Here is a 20,600-nt window from a genome sequence, read left to right as displayed (position 1 = left end):
GGTGGATGTGCAGTACATCCCCTGAGTGAGAGGCCAGGGGGGGCTAGGTTTACGATGGAAAAGTTGAGAGGTAGGATGGGACTGGAGTGTATTGGTGTTGTGATGAGGAAAGGTAGATTGAGATGGTCTGGTCATGTGGAGAAGATGGGGGATGATAATTAGGCGCAAAAAGTGAGAAGTGTTAATGTTAGGGTTAGGGCTGCAAGAGGTAGGCTGAAAAAGACCTGGGAGGAGGTCATAGGATGTGACCTCGGGGATAAGGGACTGAATAGGGAAGCTGCCAGCGACTGAGCAGCTTGGAGAGCCACCATTAGATGACCAAGGCCGACACATGGAAGCATGTTGGAGCCTTCAAAAATGAAATAAAACGTACATCTCTCGATACCGAACTCCCCCCCCCCTTCTTTTTTTTTATATATTTCTATTTTTTTTTTTTTTAAGGAGATTGTTTCATAGGCACAGAGAGTTCATTAAAGCAGAAATTTGGTATATTAAGGCACGGTGGTAGGTGGGGATGCTCACCATCCACTTACTCGATGTAGTGCTGCATTGGGTGTCTGCCCTTTCCTCTTTTCCTTCCTTCCTCCTCTGTCTTTCTTTCCATCATTCTTTCCTCTTCCTTGTGCCTACAGATGACTTTTACACTCTCTCTTCTGTCTTTCTTTCCTTTTCCTTCTGCCTATGGGTGACTCTACACTGAGTGACAAGCCTAATGGTTTCCTGTACACCAGGAAACCATTTACTATGCTGGGTGGTAATTGTATAACCAAATTATGGCGCCTGGTGGTGTAGTGGGTAATTAAGGCACTCCAGTAGGATTGAACCTGTGTAGGCTTATATCCAAGGGGTGGTTGGGGTTTATTGCTCACGCAATGCCACTCAGGGATGAGTGACGCTGGTCACTCTCGTCTTAAATATCAGGACCAACTTGCCTTGCCCCAGGCTCCTACACTCCTAATGGGGCAGCATAGGATTGGATGATGGATTGATGGATAAGTGCCAGTTTAATAATATGATGATTCGAAAAACCATGCCCTTGCCTAAGTTTTTTAATTACAGTAGTGATCTCATGGAACACAGTACAGAAAAATATATGAAGCTTTTAGTGTTTATTGAAACATGGGCCGTAGAAGACTATTGAGAACAGAAGTAGCGGTAGATTTTGAGGAGGAATTATGTCACTAAATAGAGCAGTTACTGGATATGATGAAAAGTGAACTATGTTGAAGGTTGCATGATGTGCCATAATTTAGGGTTGTTATATAACTCCCTGTATTGTGCAGTAAGGGACAGTCATTCACCAAACCTGCTTCGCACTGCCCTCCGCTGGCTAATTTTCTTTGTTTAAGAGCTTAAGAGTCTTGGTACATGTCTCTGCCCAGGCTCTCTGATATTATGTGTCAGGGAGCTTAGTGATGGATGTGGCCTAAATATGAAGTAGACTTTATGGATTAGTATGGCTCTTTTGCCCCAGACTGTGCCTAGAGACTGGACATATTTCTGGATCTTTGTATGTGTAGTTTTTGCTGTTCTTGTTACTCACACAACAGTTCCTAAAGCTGCCTAAACCATATACGGTAAAAGTCCTGTAATCCGCATCGCGGAGGACCAAGGGTCTTTCGGACTACTGGGAGAGACCTGATCATTAAATAAACACTTAAAATCTCTATCTATCTATCTGTTGCCCGACGCTCTAGTCCTGCAGAGGGTTCACCGGAAATGCATTGAAGTATAACTGAATAGTTGCAGGCAAGGCCAAGGGCAAATCCAAGCCAGATAAATCCTTAGATAAAGCCTAGAAAGATTTTTAAAAAATTTGCCTTGACAAAGTCGGAGTATTGGGATATTTGGATTATTGGTGGTTGGATTAGAGGACTTTTACTGTGTATCTAAGCTGCTTCAGATGTAGAGTCTTATGTTACATTGACACAGACTCATTAACGTTTACACAGAACACCATGACCTAACATATGTTGTTATGTACAGTTATAGCTGCAAATATTTGTAGGATTAAACTTGAAATATTATAGAGCTTGTGATGCTACTGGGGATGTGGGTTGATGTTACATATACTGTACAGGAGGAGTACTGGGAGCCTTGCGTTTACTTCTTTGCAAGTGGGTTAATAGCCATCCATCCAAGGGCAATATCATTGCCCTCTGACTCCTGCTTGGAAATTTTATCATCCCTGCTCCAACTCATTAATGATTTTTTTCCAAGTTAGCACTTCATTGGCACAACACTCTCTTAAACACTTAAAATCGCATTTAACATAGGCTAAAAGACATTGCCATAGACCACTGTGATAAGCAGAACAGTCAGAGGAGCACTGGCTGTAACTGCAATGGAGCACAGTGAATAAATATGATAAAGACACAAGGCCCATAAAATCCTGTAGGTGGTGAGGAGTTGCTTCATGAGTAGCTATGCCGGACACGTGACATGCAGTTGCACATGGGTCTTACATACAAGGAAGAGTTTTTGAATGGGGAGGTGCTCTGCAAAGGGTATTTGTGACTCCCCCCACCCCCCCCACCTGGAATGAGTAGGAAACGAATGGGGCAAATATAGTCATAGTATGGATATATAGCTATTAGGGTGAATATATACCGGTAGCTATTCAAGCACAAGATCATTTGAGGCCTTGGAATGATATCTTTCAGTCTCTAATAAAGCAGCAATAAAGAGTGAAAGAATTATATCCATATACTATACAGTAATGTTTACTGGAAGATGCATCTTTATGTGAGTATTATTTTTCCATCTGAACACTCATGGCACTATGATGTGAAGGCTCATTAATGAAAAATAACTATTCTGTACAGGTTGTTTGAGCAGTGGTTGCTTGGTGGGCTAGACTGGGCACCACATGGGGAGTGGCTGTGTGTGCGGCGCGGGAGTCGCCTGCCGTGGCCGGTAGTCTCTCTCGCACTGCAGTCTCACCATCGATTAGTGGCATCACCCCCTGCCAGGTACCACCATACCCTGTGTTATTGTTCATTCACCTGAACTTGGCAGAGATTTTTGTCTTGTAGCAGCAACTTTCCAGTACCTCCGTGGCAAAATAAGACTCCACTTTTTCATGACAAGTACCATATTATTGTTAATCTCTTGTTGAAGTGCTGGAGAGGAGTGCCATGTTGTATAAACATCCCTTGACTGGTTAGTGCCGGAGAAGGGCAGCTTCATCCTGCAGTCCATTGGGTTCATGTTTGTATATCTGAGGCAACAACAAGAACAAACAGCAGTCTCTAGTTATTGCTCAGTTGCTGAATATGAGAATACTGTGGCTTAACATCCATTGCATAGCACTTTTTCATGGCTGATGCCATATTCTGGTGTCAGTGCTCCAGTTCAGCATTCCAGATGGAGAGATGACAATTTTTCAAGTTAAAGGGGACAAGGTATAATTATTCCCTGGTTGCATGTTTACTTTTTCATGCCAAGGATATCATTTTTAAATTTGATTCATGTTACATCCAAGCATTTTTATTCAACTCATGAGAGTTATCTGGTATTTAAAGGAGTCGATGGTCATATATAACCCCTCCAGCTTGGAAGGTCTCACCTAAACTGAATAAAATAGAATGGTGATGGCAATAATGAGGTATAAAAGATGTCATCCAAGTGAAGGAGCTAGCCCGTTGCCTGACAGTAATCTCCTTTAAGCTGGACACAAACTGGCTGGCTGCAACAAGAACAAAATAAACACAATGCCATGCTGATGACATCTTTTTCATGTTATTCTTGCCCCTATCAAATAATTTTCTTTTATTTTGGTGGGACACTTAATATAGGTAAAGTTTAGATACATCCTCTTTTAATGCATTTGCTGCTGGAGATCTGTTTTAAGTTGAATAAAATTATCTGGTGTCAGCAAGAATTCTGTCTGTCTGTCTGTTGCCAGATGCCTTAATCCCATAAGGGGTGGCCATAAACAGATCGCCTCCATGTCGCCCTGTTCCCTGCCATGCTCCCAGCCCACACCCCCATCTCTCATATACCTCTCCACCCCATCCCTACATCTCATCCTCAACCTCCCCCTCCCTCCACCTCACTCAAATACTCTCTCCTTGCTAGTCACTCCTTCTCCACCCTTTCCACACGGCCAAACCTTATTTTTGTCATTGGATGAATGGGATTAATGACAGCTGTTTCCATCCCCTGCACTGTGAGGTCTCCCCTAACATGAATATAGTTGCTTGTTGTTAGTGAAAATGAAATAAAAGACATCATCATACCAAAGGATTGTCATTAGAAGAACTATACAAGCAGATGAATGTATTAGGTATTGAGTTGCCCCAGGCTCATCTAGATTTGAACCCAGTGGACTGCAGGCTGAAGTTACCCTTTTCTTGCGGTCCTCCGTCCTCCTTTTAGGGGATAATGAGTTGAAGCACATTTGTTTAACCATGCAGATATCAGTCCCACTGCATAAAGGTATTCCTCTCTAGCAGCTCTTTGTACCTGAAGAGGATTCCTTTTTAAACTGAATCTGTTGTATCTTCTCAGTAAATATCATTTTCAAATGAGCATATAATTCTTCCATTTGAATAAATAATAGCACTGTGAAATCAATACTCCTTTTTTATAATCTTACCTTCATACAGTATTTTGATTAATATTTCAGCCACATTCTGACTGAAATTATTAGTTTATGATGGTGTTTGTCCATCACCCACAGTTACCGGCTGCTGTACATCTGTGAGTTGGTGGATGGCCTGGCGGCTCACATGGGTGATGACGCCCCACCTTGTGACCTCAAAATTAGACGTTGCTCAAAATCTAATATATATGCCTTACAGCCCATCAGGTGAGTCATGTTCATATAATAGGATTTTGGCATTAGTGTGTAGAAAATACTGGAACATCGAGGGTCCAGTTGTCAACAGCCATTACAAAGCTACAGTTACTGATGACCTTGCAAGTTGTCTTTGATCAGTCTTAATCTGTGTGGCTGACCAGACCCATTAACTGCAGGGAAGCAGCCATCCCTGGAGGATTGCCTTGATCAGTGAATTGATGTTCCCTTGCAGCTGACAGCGCCTGACCACAGCAAGGCACAGGGAAGTGTGGAGATGTGTTCCCTGGATGGATGCTGCATTTTTATCTCCACTCATTTTGCAGGTTTCACTTCACCTCATAATTTGGTAATATGAATACCACCCAGCATTGTAAATGGTTTACAGAAAACCATTAGACTTGTCACTCGCAGACAAGCCTCCTGAAATGGAAAGAAGAGTAATAAAAAGTGACAGGGAGAAGTGGGAAGAGAGGAGAGCAGATGCAGAGATAGAATGAGAAGGGGGAAGAAGTAGGCAGCACTGCACTGAGTGTGTGGATGATGGTCATTGCCACCTACCACCATTACCTGTTGGGTGAACTGTAATGGAGACTGTCACTGGTAAGGCCATTAGTAGGTGTAACTCCCTAACGGTTGAGAATTGGACCCATGTTGATAGAGCAGTTTTTACTCATTGCAAGATTAACATAATGAAGTTTTGTACACTTTTCCCCAGATACCTTGTAGACATATATTGTGTTAGCTTCATCAGTGGTATCACTGTGTGCTGTGTTGTCAGAGTGTTGAAAATGAATTTTCATGTGTGAAATGCAGTACTCAGAGACTGTTTATTTTTTGTGTATATCCAGTAATTCCTAACTTTTTTTTTTTTTTTTTTTTTTTTAATTAAAGCTGTTCATCATCAACATAGCAGCACTTTTCGCATAACATGTCATTGTTCACTAGTAAGTAGTTAGAAAGGGTCAGAGTTGGTACACTTTACAATACCATAGATATAAGTATATCACAACTTCTTTAATTTGGTTATGGGCTAAATGTTGAGTGCTTAATAATACATCCAGTCACAACATAAGATCCATTTTAAAAATTATTGTACCACTTTGAATATGATTTTTTTATTGTCCAAGAATATAATATTTCTTACTGGAAAGAAGCGTCACTTAATGTGATTTTTACTGAATGCAGTAATTTTAATGAACACATCTACATTATTAAGCGAGGAAGTACTGTATTTCAGTAAGTTGTAAAACATGCATGAGGAAATAGCATACATTTATATGGTACTGTAATGTACATCTGTATGAGAAATATCTTTAGAACTTTTCCCCTTGATATTATCCATTAGTAAAATTAGTTTTGCGGTATGAAGATACAACCCACTGACCACAAACCCTTCCTATCCAGAAATGCTGTGATCCACAAGTGCCATGACACGAGGGTGATCCTGGGCCCAGTGTGTGGGCGGCTGCGGCTGAGTGAGTGCCGCAACATGGTGGTGATATCTGCTGCACGCTCGGTGGTCATCGCTGATTGCCGTGGTGTGGTGGTGCACACACTCACACCCCAAAGACCTCTCTTGGTGGGCAGCCGCACACAGGGTATCACACTGGCACCCCTCAACATACATTACCCAAAGCTCAAGCATCACATGGCCAAAGCTCAACTTCAACCTCATATAAATATGTGGAACAGACCTTTACATTTGGGTAAGTCAGTTTTTAGGAAAGTAAAAAGGTCATGCTGCTGCTGCTGCTGATGATGATAATAATAATACAATACAGCAATTATGAAACTGCAGTGATTTGCTCCATGCTGAAGAAAATAATTCGTTGTTAGCTGGAATAAAACACCAGAGACGATGTGACTATGACAGGGTTAATGTGGTCTTTGTCATACAAGCCTTGCAAGAGCATTGTAATCATATGAATCATCCTGAATAGTATGTGCCTGTAACACTGAGCCTAAAATTTTTAGGTCGTGAATAATGAGTGAGGATTGTTTAGCTTATTGCACTGGACACTGTTGATAATTCTCCTATGCTTTCCATTACTCATTTCTAGATCCTGCTCACGTTTCGTTTTCGTTTCGTTTCGTTTTTAAAGGCTCCAACATGCTTGCATGTGTCGGCCTTGGTCACCTAATGGCGGCTCTCCATGCTGCACGATCCATTGCAGCCTCCCTGTTCAGTCCCTTAACCCTAAGGTCACACTTAATGACCTCGTCCCATGTCTTTCTCGGTCTACCCCTCATAACCCCACCCCCAATATTAACACTTCTCACCCTCCTCACCCAATTATCATCCCCCATCCTCTCCACATGTCCAAACCACCTCAATCTACCTCTCCTCATCACAACACCAATACACTCCAGTCCCATCCTACCTCTCAACTCTTCCATTGTAAACCCAGCCCCTCCAGGCCTTGGACGCAGGGACGCACTGCACATCCACCTAATCATTGTCATTTCTGTACGCCTGAGCCGGCGAATATCTTCCTCCTTCACTGCCCAGGTCTCACTGCCATACAGCATTACACTTCTAACACATGCTGCATACAAAGACCCCTTAGCACGTAGGGAGAGCCCTCTCAATGTCAGGAGAGGCAAGAGCTCCCTAAACTTCTTCCAACCACTTCTCACCCTAGCCACAGAGCTAGCTCCAGCCCCACCTCCAGCACACAACATGTCTCCCAAATAACAAAACTCTTCCACACACTCAAGAGATTCACCAGCAAGTTCAATCCTTTCACGTCTGACAATCTCCACCTGCTCACCCCGGCACGCCGTACACATAAAATCAGCATTATCTCGCAGTCTACCTCTGATACCACTACATCTCTTATGCACCCATTTATCACACACACCACACAAGATGGAATTACTTCCCACACCCTTGTGGCAAACTGCACATGGCCACTCTCCCTCGTCTTTGACAGTACCACCACCAGCCCTAGATATCATCACTTTTGTTTTAACTGCATTTATTAATGGAAAATAGGACCTGGACATTGAGGATGATGGTGATAAATAACTCACAATTTAGAAGTCAGTGGGAGTGATAGGTTCACCTGGTTAAATAGTATTCAGACTCTTTAAGCATTGTATAACATGAGAACGAACCATTTGAAAATTACACTTTAAAGCTGCAGAGATAACAAGTAATGTTTTAGTTGTAAGAACCACAAGAGTGAGCTTCATGTGCTGTTACGAAATTACTTAGAGATTCACCTCACTGCCAGATATGCCAGCTATGTGAAGTTGACAAAAGCTGTGATGGGCATTCAGAAATCCATCATTCCCAGCTACATACATAGCTTTCTTTGCTGAGAACACATATGAAGAAATATTTGTTGATCATATGACATTTTTTTGTTTTTTTGTATCATCTTAAATCCCAGGACTGACATGCTTAGCCCCAGGTTCCTACGCTCCCCATGGGGCAGTGTAGGACTGGATGATGGCTGGATGGATGTATTACTTAAGTACCATTGTTTTGCACCTTTGATTATCATGAATGTACTCAACCTCTGTTCTGTGTGTGTTTGCTATTAATTTGCACTTTCACTTGGCAGGCATGGAAGGTGTGTTATGGTGTGATTGAGTTAATTTGTACTAAAAAGGGTAATAAAGGATTTGTTTTGGTAGGCAGTGAAGGTGTGTTAAGTGGTGCATGTGAGGTGATGAACCCCGAAGACTTCCAGCTTCTAGTCATTCCCTTCACCCAGACGGCCCCCATTGATGGCCGGCCTCCCCTCCTCCCTCCGGGCCTTCCACACGAGTTTGCCAAGGTTAGTAGCTTGGGTGAAACTGGGAAGTTCCCCCTTAACTTGGCACAGATTTTTGTAATATCATAGCTTTTTGGCCAGATAATGAAGGTAATGGAGAGAGTTCTAGAAGGTATGTTTAGAGAAAGAATGAACATTGATAAGATGCAGTTTGGGTTTATGCCAGGCAAAGGGACCACTGATGCCATATTCATTGTTTGACAGCTTCAGGAAAAATATATAGGAAAGAAAAGGGATCTGTACTTTTTTTTGTTGACTTGGGGAAGCCTTTGACAGTCCCTAGAGAGGTGGTGAAGTGGGCAGTGAGAAAGCTTGGATCGAGGAGTGCCTGGTTAGGGTGGTTATGGCTGTGTATGTGGGTGCTCGCACCCAGGTAAGAGTGAATGGAGATTTGAGTAATGAGTTTTCTTGTGAATGTTAGTGTGCATTGAGGGTCGGTTTGAGCCTCTTGTTGTTTATCATAGTACTTAAAGCCCTCACATGTGACTTGAGAAATGGACTCCCATGGGAGATGTTGTATGCTGATGATTTGGTGTTGATTGCAGAGAATAAAAGGGAGGCAGAGGAAAGATGTAAGTAGTGGAGAGATGGTATGGGACACAAGGGCTTGAGAGTAAATGCAGATAAAAGTGATGGTATCTAGGGCTGGTGGCAGTACTGTCAAAGACGAGGGAGAGTGGCCGCATGTGGTTTCCACAAGGGCATGGAAAGTACAATAATCCCATCTTGTGCAGTATTTGTGATAAGTGGGTGCATAAGATATGTAGTATTAGAAGTAGACTGCGAGATAATGCTGATTTCATGTGTGCGGTGTGTCGGGGAGAGCATGTGGAGATTATCAGACATGAAAGAATTGGTCTTGCTGGTGTCTCTCTTCAGTGTGTGTGGAAGAGTTTTGTTACATAATATATACTGGTGGTGGAGCTGGAGCTTGCTCTGTGGTTAGGGTGAGGAGTGGTTGGAAGAAGTTCAGGGAGCTGTTGGCTCTCATGACATTGAGAGAGGTGTCCCTCCATGCTAAGGTATCTTTGTATATAGCATGTGTTAGGTGTGTAATTCTGTATGGTAGTGAGACCTGGGCAGTAAAGCAGGAGGATATTTGTAGGCTCAGATACGCAGAAATGACAATGATTAGGTGTATGTGCAGTGCGTCTATGAATGCAAGGCCTGGGGGAGCTAGGTTTACGGTGGAAGACTTAAGAGGAAGGATGGGACTGGAGTGTATCAGTGTTTTGTTGAGAGAGGCAGATTGAGATGGTTTGGTCATGTGGAGAGGATGGGGGATGACAGTTGAGTGCAGAAAGTGAAAAGTGTCAATATTTGGGGTAGGGTTGCAAGAAGCTGACCTTTTTAAAAAGGATGTGGGGGTTAGGTCATAAGAGTGTGACCTCAGGGATAAGGGACAGAATCAGGAGGCTACCAGAGATTGAGCAGCATGGAGAACTGCTATTAGGTGGCCAAGGCCGACACATGCAAGCATGTTGGAGCCTTTATAAATGAAATGAAATGAAATGACTCTTGCCTTACATGTACAGAGTGTGGATGAAGCAGGCAAGTGTGTATCAAGTTTCCGTGCAGAGGTGCGTGATGCCAACCTGACCCCAGAGCAGCGCACCATCCTACAGAAGGCCATTGATGCAAAATTCAAGGTAAGAAGAAGGATGACTATGAAATCACTCACTTTCTCCTCTCAAACAGTATTTTATTACTTTGTGTCATTGCGTGCATCTCTTTTTGTTCATATTGTTTATGTGAGACTGTGTTAAGTGCAGAAAATGAAAGGGAGGTGGAGGAAAGATTTAGGAAATCAAGAGACAGAATGAAGCACAAGGGTTTGAGAGTAAATGCAGATAAAACAAAAGTCATGAGATCTAGGGCTGGTGGCAATACTGTCAAAGCAGAGTGTGGCCATGTGCAGTTTGCCACAAGGGTGTGGGAAATAACTCCATCATGTGCAATGCTTGTGATAAGTGGATGCATGAGAGATATGGTGGTATCAGACGTAGACTGTGAGATAATGAGTTCGTGTGTACAGTGTGTTGGAGAGAGCATGTAGAGATTGTCAGGTGTGAAATGATTGATGTTGGCGAGTCTTTTGAGAGTATGGAAGAGTATTGTTATTTGGGGGACATGTTATGTGCTGGAGGTGAGGCTGGGCTGTGTGGCTAGGGTAAGGAGTGGTTGGAGGAAGTTCAGGGAGCTGTTGTCCCTCCATGCTAAGAGATCTTTATAGTGATGTGCTAGGATTGTAATGCAGTATGGTAGTGAGTCACAGGCAGTAAAGGAAGAAGGTACTCATAGACTTAAATGTACAGAAATGACAATGAATAGATGGATATGTAGTGTGTCCTTGAATGCAAAGCCAGTGGGAGGGGCTAGGATTACGATTGAAGAGTTCAGAGGAAGGATGGAACTGGAGTTTATTGGTTTTATGACGAGGAGAGGTAGATTGAGATGGTTTTGGCACATTGAGAGGGTGGAGGATGACAGTTGGGTGCAGAAGGTGAGAAGTATGAACAACAGGGGGTAGGGTTGCAAGAGGCAGACCAAAAAAGACCTGGGATGGGGTCATAGAGTGTGGCCTCGGGGATAAAGAACTGAATAAGGGGGCTGCCAGAGATCGAGCAGCGTGGAGAACCACCATTAAGTGACCAAGGCCAACATATGCAAGCATGCTTTGTTGATGAATGAAGTGTGGCAGAGTGGAGTGAGAGATTACAAATGTGTCATCCCAAGATGTACGTATGCCAAGTTCAAGTTTGAGAAGGTGAAAGTCGCTGTGATTGTAGCGTATGCTATGTGTGATGACAGGAGTGAGAGAGAGAGAGAGAGGTTTTGGGATGAGCTGGATGAAGCAGTGGGAGAAATGCACAGGAGCTATAAAGTGATCATAATGGGTGATATAAATGGAAGAGTAGGCACTGGTCCTGAGGATAACATAATGGATTGTAATGGAGTGCCTGGAGAAAATAATAATGGGAAGCAACTGAAGGATATTTGTCAGGAAAGGAGGTTGTGCATTACTAACTCGTATTTCAAACACAAAGATGCACATAAATATACATAGTACAGAGGGAACGGGGATCATGTTTAGAGGAGCCTTATTGATTATGTGCTCATAGAGAGGTCGATGGTGGGAATGGTTGCTGATATGAGGGCCATGAGAGGACGATGTGGAGGTCTGTCAGATCATATGATTGTGGTATGCAAGATCAAGCTGAGAGGAGTGAGGTGGACCAGGAGAGAGAGGAGCAGTCAGGGAGAAAGACTGAAAGTTAAGAAGCTGAGAATCAAAGAAATGGCAGATGAATACAGGACCAAAGTAGGGGAGGAGTTAGAATCAGTGAATTGAAATGAAGTGGATCTGGACAGCCTGTGGAATGCATATAGGGATTGCTTAGTTAGGACTGCTAAAGTGGTGTTTGGTGTGGCAAGAATAACAACAAAGAAGAAAGGTACAGCATGGTGGGATGAAGAAGTTAAGAGAACAGTGGAGGGAAAAAGGAAGTGGCTAGAGTGGTTGCAGGACAGGGGTTCAGTTGCAATAAGAACTGAGTAATATTGAGAGCAAGAAGCACATAAAGATACTAGTGAAGTGGAAAAAGAAGGAGGTAAATGAAGATCTAGGAAGAGAAATGAATGCAGATTATCCTGAAAATAGGAAGTTATTCTGGAAAGAGGTGCGGCAATGTAGAAGTGACAGTGGAAAGAAATGTGAAAGTGTGAAGGATGATAGTGGTAGATTATTAACCCATGGAGATGAAGTAAGGACCAGATGTAAAGAATATATTGAAAGCCTGATGATTATTGGGAATAGAGACAGCAGAGCAGCTGTAAACATGATTGGTTTTGGGGGGGTGTAGAGAAGGAATGCAGTGCCAGGAGACGTGACACTCGCACAGGTGAAGAGTGCTGTGAAGCGGCTGAAAAATGGGAAAGCAGCTGGGGTTGATGAGGTGTATGCAGAGATGATTAAGTGTAGTGGAGAGAGTGGAATGAAGTGCTTGTTGGAGATATGTAAGAAGGCATGGATGAGTGAAACTGTGCCAGCAGAGTGGAAAAAGGCTGCAATTGTACCATCCATCCATCACAAAAATAAAGGTGAGCGAAGTGAGTGCAAGAATTATCGTGGCATAAGTTTATTGAGTGTAGTAGGGAAGGTCATCATCATCTGGACCTCCTTTCCCACCTTAGGGCAGGGTGAGGAGTAGCAGTGTCCAGACAGCCTATATTTGCCCAATCCCCAATGGGCCATGCTTTCATTCACTCACCATTCAAGCCCCCGGGATCCTGGCTCTATCTGATAAACCAAAAACATTCACCACATTCTGTAGCTTCACATACACGTATCCGACAGAGTCAGTCTGGACGCTGTCACGTTAAAAAGGGGTGCCAAATCCCTGATCATGCGCTTCTGCTTACAATATTCATCCAGCCAACTTGATCTCTTGTCAGTCCCCTAGCCTCACCAACTTCCAAACCTCGCCTCCTCACACACTCGTCCACCATATCCCTCCACCTTTTCTTTGGCCCACCTCACCACCGACCGCCTTCAGATTCACTCAGATTTAACTTTTTCACCACTCTATTGTTATCCATTCTCTCGACATGACCATACCATCTCAGTACACTCTTTTCGATTCTGATGTCCACAGACTTCCTCACTCCACATCTTTCACGAATCACACTATTTCATATCCTATCCACTCTCTGTACTCCACATACATTCCTCTGCAGTCCCATCTCCACTGCTCTCACTCTTGACTTTTCATTTTTATACCACACCAGTCTCACTATGTTAAAGTTGGCACTAACACTCCTTCATGCAAGTCTCATTTAGCTGCAATTCTCAAGCCTCTGTTACTTATCAAGGCCTTCATTGCACCAACTACTTTCCTTCCTTGTGTCACTCTACTCTCCACTTCTTTTGCACAATTTTCTATCACTGTACCTAGGTATTTGAACTCTCACCAATTCCAGTCTCTCTCCATTCACAGCAACATTGCGCTGGGAGTCACCTTCTCTCTCAATAACCATCACTTTACTCTTTTCTACATTTGCTCTCAAGGCACAACGCTCACAGAATCAGCAAAACTCCGTACTAGTCTATCAAGTTCTCGTCCGGTATTTGCAAGTAGTACAGCATCATCAGCATACAACAAATTTGAGATATTCCATCCATCACCGTTCATTACCAACACCATCCCCCACTCCATTACTCTTGTTTTTACTCCTCTCATCACCCCATCCATATATACGAGTATATTGAACAACCATGGGGACCACACACAATCTTGACGTACGCCCACACTGAACGTGAACCATTCACTTAGATGCCCATTAACCCTTACACATGCTTCACTACCGCAATAAAAACTCTTGACAGCACCTAGCAGCATACCATCTATACCGTACATGCGCAAAACCTTCCACAATCCATCTCTGTCTACTTTGTCATATGCGCCTTGCAGATCCATGATTGTCATAGGGCAGGTATATGGAAGAATTATTATAGAGAAAGTAAGAGATATCAGAAACCCAAGTGAGTGATGAACAGGGTGGTTTTAGGAGTGGCAGAGGATGCGTGGATCAAATATTTGCAGTGAGACAGATAGTGGAGAAGGCTTGTGAGAAGGACCATAAGGTGTTTAATGGGATTCATGGATCAGGAAAAAGCATCCCAAAGTAGACAGAGTTGGATTGTGGAAGGTTTTGCATATGTACGGTATAGATGGTAAGCTGTTAGGTGCTGTCAAGAGTTTTTATGATGGTAGTGAGGCAAGTGTATGGGTTAATGGGCATCTAAGTGAATGGTTCACAATCGGTGTGGGTGTGTGACAAGGTTGTGTGAAGTCCCCATGGCTGTTCAATATATGGATGGGGTGATGAAAGAAGTAAAAACACGAGTAATGGAGAAAGGGATGGCATTGGTAATGAATGGTGATGGATGGAATATCTCAAATTTGTTGTATGTTGATGATGCAGTACTACTTGCAGGTACCAGACAAGAACTTCGTAGACCAGTGGAGAGTTTTGCTGATGTCTGTGAGTGTCGTGCCTTGAGAGTAATTGTAGAAAAGAGTAAAGTGATAGTTACTGAGAGAGAAGGTGACTCCCAGTGCGATGTTACAGTGAATGGAGAGAGACTGAAATTGATGAGAGAGTTCAAATACCTGGGTAGAGTGATAGAAAAGAGAGGAAAATGTCCAAAAGAAGTGGAGTGTAGAGTGACACTAGGAAGGAAAGTAGCTGGTGCAATGAAGGCCTTGATAAGAAATAGAGGCTTGAGTGTTGCAGCTGGACAAGGCTTACATGAAGGAGTATTAGTGCCACCTTTAACATATGGATGTGAGTCTGTGGTATGGCATGAAAATGAAAAGTCAAAAGTGAGATCAGTGGATATGAGACTGCTGAGGAATGTATGTGGAGTACAGAGAGTGGATAGGATACGAAATAATTTGATTCGTGAAAGATGTGGAGTAAGGAAGTCTGTGGACACCAGAGTCGAAGAGAGTGTATTGAGATGGTATGGTCATTTGGAGAGAAAGGATAACAACAGAGGGTGAAAAGGGTATATCTGAGCAAAGCTGAAGGAGGGAGGAGGCGAGGTAGGCCAAGCAGAAGGTGGAGGGATATGGTGGATGAGTGTGTGAGGAAGGGAGGTTTGGAAGTTGGTAAGGCTAGGGGACTGACAAGAGATCAAGCTGGCTGGATGAATATTGTGAGAAGTGCATGATCAGCAATTTGGCACACCATTTTAATGTGACAGAGTCCAGATTGACTCGGATACGTTTATGTGAAGCTACAGAACGTGGTGAATGTTTTTGGTGTATCAGATAGAGCTAGGATTCCGGGGGCTTGAATGGTGAGTGCATGGAAGCGTGGCCCATTTATCTTGTACACGCAGCAAAATGTTTTTACAGGCATGGCTGCGAGACACTGGCAAGCAACGAGAACTGGACCAACTGGAGAAGTTGTCAGTTACCCTGAAGTATGAGAGGGTTGCCAAGACCACTGCAATATGAAGAAGCAGAAACCAATAGGACAGCACATAATTTTAGCCAAATAATGTGTATAATACTTATTTTAATACCGTCATATGGACCAATGATTGTGGTTGACTAAAAGAAAAAATATATATTTTCCAGTTATTTGTCTCCTTAATCTGGAGACATTAATTATTTCCATTATATTACTGTATAATTTATCTTTACACCTTGATTTTTTAAAGGGGTTTTACAGAATGTATTTATGACTACCCTCGTATGTTTTACGACAGACGCTTGTTAACCCAATCGTTGATTCATATTAAAACATTACTATTGTACTACCTGTGGACATATCATGAAAATGACAACCTGTGAACAAAACAAATGTGATATAAAATAATTTAATAAATGTAAAAGCCTTGAGTTTTTCCCCTGCATGAGCTCCTGTTTTCCGTAAGTTTTTAGTGTGGTTTTTGGCAAGATGGCAGGAAGAATGGAATGAATTTGTCTAGAAAAGTGCATTGCCATGTGAACAAGTGCTGCTTTTAGCAAGATGAGTACTGCATTTTAGCATAATTCTAGGCAACAACACATGTGATTCAAGGGCACATTTGCATTATCTGGCACTTTTGGCTTGGCTCTATTGAAACAGTATCTGGCAAAATTAGGCGATATCCAGCCCAGCAACGGAAAGCAATCGGTGGTACTATGCATTTTTCGGCAGTAATGTTTACGATCCGGCTGACATGGGGCCCAACCAGTGCGCAGGCACATCCCACATCACACACTAGTCAATCACAATGCGTCGTGGGAGCAGCCCACCCAGTGCACCAAAAAAACTGTCGCTCATTCTCTCCACTGGATGCCGTATAGTGAGGCCATATGTGCCTTGTGCATTTGTGACCTGTGTGGTGGCTACCTCGTAGTGCTGTGACTTATCCTGTGGCCTTCCCTGCTATGCTTATTTCTATAGTGCTGTGACTTCCCTTGTGGCCCCCCAGTGCTCCATGCCCTAATGCTCCGACAACTGTACCCTTGCTCTGAATGGCAGCTGAGTTTGCAGCTTTTGTGGTGGTGCCCTGGCTGTTGCAGATACTGTATTACTGTACTATATGTACAGTACTGTATCAATACTGTACTGTATTGTATTTTATCTATCTATTGCCAGACGCCACAATCTCGTAAGGGGTGGCCATTTGACTTTGAGTTATTTGTTTTATGGAGAGGGGCACTAATCCTCCTCCAACCCACTTGTTGACACGTAGGGAGCACGTATGGTTTGGTTATATTGTTACCACCCAATGTAGTAATTGTATTTTATCTATCTATCTATCTATTGCCAGACGCCTCAATCCCGTTTGGGGTGGCCACAAACAAATCGCCTCCAAGTCGCCCTGTCCCCCGCCATTTCACTGCCCTGCTCCCAACTCACACCCCCCTCTCTCATATACCTCTCCACCCCATCCCTCCATCTCATCCTCGGTCTCCCCCTCCCTCTTCCACCCTCCACCTCACTCACATACACTCTCTTCGTCAATCTTTCACCCTCCATCCTCTCCACATGGCCAAACCACCTCAGTGTGTTCCTCACAACGCTTCCTATCACATCCACATCCACACCACAACGCTCCTTTATATCCTCATTCGTCAGCCTGTCTCTCCACGTGACTCCACAGGCTCCTCTTAAATAACTCATTTCCACTGCTCTCACTCTTGACTTGTGTCCTTCCAACAATGTCCAAAGCTTCACTTCCGTACGTTAGAGTTGGTATCACAATACTGTCATGTAGTAACTTTTTTACTTCCATGCTCACTTCCCTGTTTCTTATCACTGCTTTTAAGGAACCAGCAACCTTTCTTCCCTGCTGTACCCTTTCAAGCACTTCACCCTCCAAACCTCCATCCTTACTCATCACACTACCCAAATACTTAAACGTACTCACATTTTCCAATTCCTCACCATCCAACCTCGCTGTACATTCACTGACTTCACCTCTCTCAAAGACCATCACTTTACTCTTCCCTACATTCACCTTTAGGTTCCGTTTCTTACACACTCTCTCAAACTCATCCACCAAGCCTTGCAGCTCCCCTTCGTCTTCACTCAACAACACAGTATCATCTGCAAACAACAGTACAGGGAGTTTCCAAACACTATCCTCTCTCACCAGGGCCACTCCAACATCCACTACCCTACCTTGTACCTCTTTTATTACCCCATCCATGTACAGATTGAACAACCATGGAGACATGACACATCCCTGTTTCAAACCAACTTTCACAGAGAAAAATTCACTTAGTTCACCATCCACACGCACTGCAGCCTTCGCACCATCGTACATACTCTTCACAGCATTCAACAACTTCCCATCTACTCCATATATTCTTAACACTTTCCACAATCCTTGTCTATCCACCCTGTCATATGCTTTCTCCAAATCCATGAAAGCCGCATACAACTTCTTTCCCTTCTCTAGAAACTTTTCCACTAAAGATCTAAGAATGAATATCTGATCTACACAACCTCTTCCCTTCCTAAAGCCTCCCTGTTCTTCTCCAACTAATTTCTCTGTTCTTTCTCTAACTCTGTCTATAAGTAACCTACCATACACTTTTCCTATTATACTAAGAAGACAAATGCCCCTATGATTACCACACACTTCTTTTTCCCCTTTTCCTTTGTACAAGGGAATAATTATACCTGACTTCCAATCCTCCGGGACTCTACCTTCCTCCCAGGCCAATCTGCACATCTTCCACATCCATTCTACTACTATCTCTCCCCCATGCTTCAGCATTTCACCACACACTCCATCAATTCCTGGGGCTTTCCCCGATTTAACTTTCTTCATTGCTTCCACAACTTCCATCCTACTGATTTCTTCCTGTCTTCTCACCTCCCTCCTTCTCCCAGCCATTCCCCAGCCACTTATACTCGCATTACTTCCATCCTCTATGTTCAACAATTCCTTAAAGTGTTCTCTCCATCTGCTCACTTTTTCTCCCTTCTCCACTAGTAATCTACCATTGTATTTTATGCTTGATTTAAATTTTTGACTCATGGGACATATTGTAGGTAAATTTTTAGGACTGAGGGTTGAGATAGACAGCTTAGGGTGGTGACCTATTATATGGCTCAACGTCGAATGAATAGCCAGTTTGGGGTACCGACGCAATATCCAGGGGGAGGGGGGGCTGACTGAATTATGCGACATTTGAGAGATTATAAGACGAGCATGTGTCAGCCTTGGTCACCTAATGGTGGTTCATTCCATGCTGCTTGATACCTGGCAACTAATCCGAATGGCAGGGGACCAAGGGTCTTTCGAACTATTGTTTTTTCAGACTACCGGGAGGGACCTCTGAAAACATTAGAAATATGTACATGATCAATAACACTTCCAGTTCGTTGATACTATTTTCATTCAGGAGAAAATTCGAAAATGTGACCGGAAAACGCTTAGAAAAAAAAGGGATAAACATTTTTATGCACTCCTTCAACTTATACTCCTCCAAACTATTTTATTTTATGCAATATCACTTTCGTTTTTCTTTCACCTTATTCTAAAATGCCTCAGCTTTCTAACAGTATAAAAACAAATCCACTAATAAAAGTATTTTGGAGTGAAAAAATGATTGGAAGAGAAAAAACTCGAGTGCCCGGCAGGGTAGGAGGGGGGGAAAAGTGGGAGGGTTCTGCTGTCTGGAGGGGGTCAGACCTTGTTCACTTACTGTGTCACATGCTTTCATTTATCAGTTTTCTTTCCACCAAGACTAGTAGGTGTGGGAGCCATTGCTGCTTTGTTTATATATATACTGTATATAATCATCATCATCATCATCCAGACCTCCTTTCCCACCCTGAGGCAGGGTGAGGAGTAGCATGTCCAGACAGCCTAAGTTTACCTAATCCAATGGGCCATGCTCCCATTCACTCATCATTCAAGCCCCCGGAATCCTGGCTCTATCTGGTACGCCAAAAACATTTACCACATTCTGTAGCTTCACATAAACATATCCAAAAGAGTCAATCCAGACGCTGTCACGTTAAAAAGGGGTACCAAATCCTTGATCGTGCATGCATATACTGTATATATATACACAGTATATATATTCTCCACTACTAAAGCTACTCTGCCTCAGTATGAAGTTAAGCTATCATTTTAATGGATATTAACTACAGCATATATAGTAGGAAGGGGCACCCTTCATCTACTCACTTGATGTAGTGCTGCCTTCAGGTGACTCAACACTGACAAGCCAAATGGATTCCTGGGACTGAGTATCCTAGCCCTGGGCCCCTATGCTCCTGATGGGACAGTAAAGGACTGGATGGTGGATGGATATTAGCTTCATTACTGAACGATGTACATTTGTGAGTATCTGGTGCTTGGTAGTTGTGCCCCAGAACACCAGTGTAGCAAACAATACACTGCCATTTCTTAGTTGATGTATTATATGACGGTGATACATTAACAGTTATAGGGTTTATTTTGATACATGATACTGCCTAAATATTGTTATTCAGTATCACGAAACTTTGCACTGCTGACTTTGGATTTTAATAAATACATGCTGGGTATGCATCATGAAACACATGACCATCCAAGTACTCACCAAACCAACACTGCTTAATTCTGCTGATGAGATGAGAAGTGGTGCATTCAGCATGGTAGCCTTGCCTCTGGCCATCCCACACCCTGGGTCCTCCAGCACCTCCAAATGCATAAGGAACTGGCTGTACCCAATAATGCCTTGAATCCAGGTGACATCCTTTTAACGTCATTCTTGCTGCTACCAGATACAGTAATTCATTCACAGGGAAGGTTTCTCATAACAATAGAGAACTGCACTGTTATGGTTGTATCTAACCCCTCCAGGTGGAAAAATCAATCCCAAACTGAATATAGTAGAAAATTAGGAAACAGAATAAAATGAAACGGACATCCCTAGACAAATGGGTTGTTGTAGCCCAGGCTCATCTGAACATGAACTCAGATGACTGAAGGCTGAAGTTATTCCTGA

At 43.1% G+C, this 20,600-nt stretch overlaps 2 protein-coding genes across 3 annotated transcripts in view; one reads left to right on the top strand and one right to left on the bottom strand.

The window, feature by feature from the left end:
• LOC145405981 (TBCC domain-containing protein 1-like) overlaps positions 1 to 15,988 on the top strand; it is a 40,403-nt gene extending 24,415 nt beyond the window's left edge. For both annotated transcript variants that reach the window (XM_080277158.1, XM_080277159.1), the window contains 6 exons: positions 2,826 to 2,972; positions 4,685 to 4,813; positions 6,209 to 6,510; positions 8,447 to 8,589; positions 10,122 to 10,235; positions 15,510 to 15,988. In XM_080277158.1, the coding sequence (XP_080133284.1) occupies positions 2,826 to 2,972; positions 4,685 to 4,813; positions 6,209 to 6,510; positions 8,447 to 8,589; positions 10,122 to 10,235; positions 15,510 to 15,611 (937 nt within the window). In that variant the 3' untranslated portion in view covers positions 15,612 to 15,988. The remainder of the gene's footprint in view (positions 1 to 2,825; positions 2,973 to 4,684; positions 4,814 to 6,208; positions 6,511 to 8,446; positions 8,590 to 10,121; positions 10,236 to 15,509) is intronic.
• LOC145406035 (uncharacterized) overlaps positions 1 to 20,600 on the bottom strand; it is a 168,897-nt gene that overhangs the window by 50,474 nt on the left and 97,823 nt on the right. The window lies entirely within an intron of this gene.

This window comes from Coenobita brevimanus, chromosome 69 (assembly GCF_032717465.1).
Source record: "Coenobita brevimanus isolate Jiangsu-jjx chromosome 69, ASM3271746v2, whole genome shotgun sequence".
NCBI lineage: Eukaryota > Metazoa > Arthropoda > Malacostraca > Decapoda > Coenobitidae > Coenobita > Coenobita brevimanus.
Note: the sequence above shows the minus strand (reverse complement) of the source record. Positions and strands in the feature narration are given on the sequence as shown.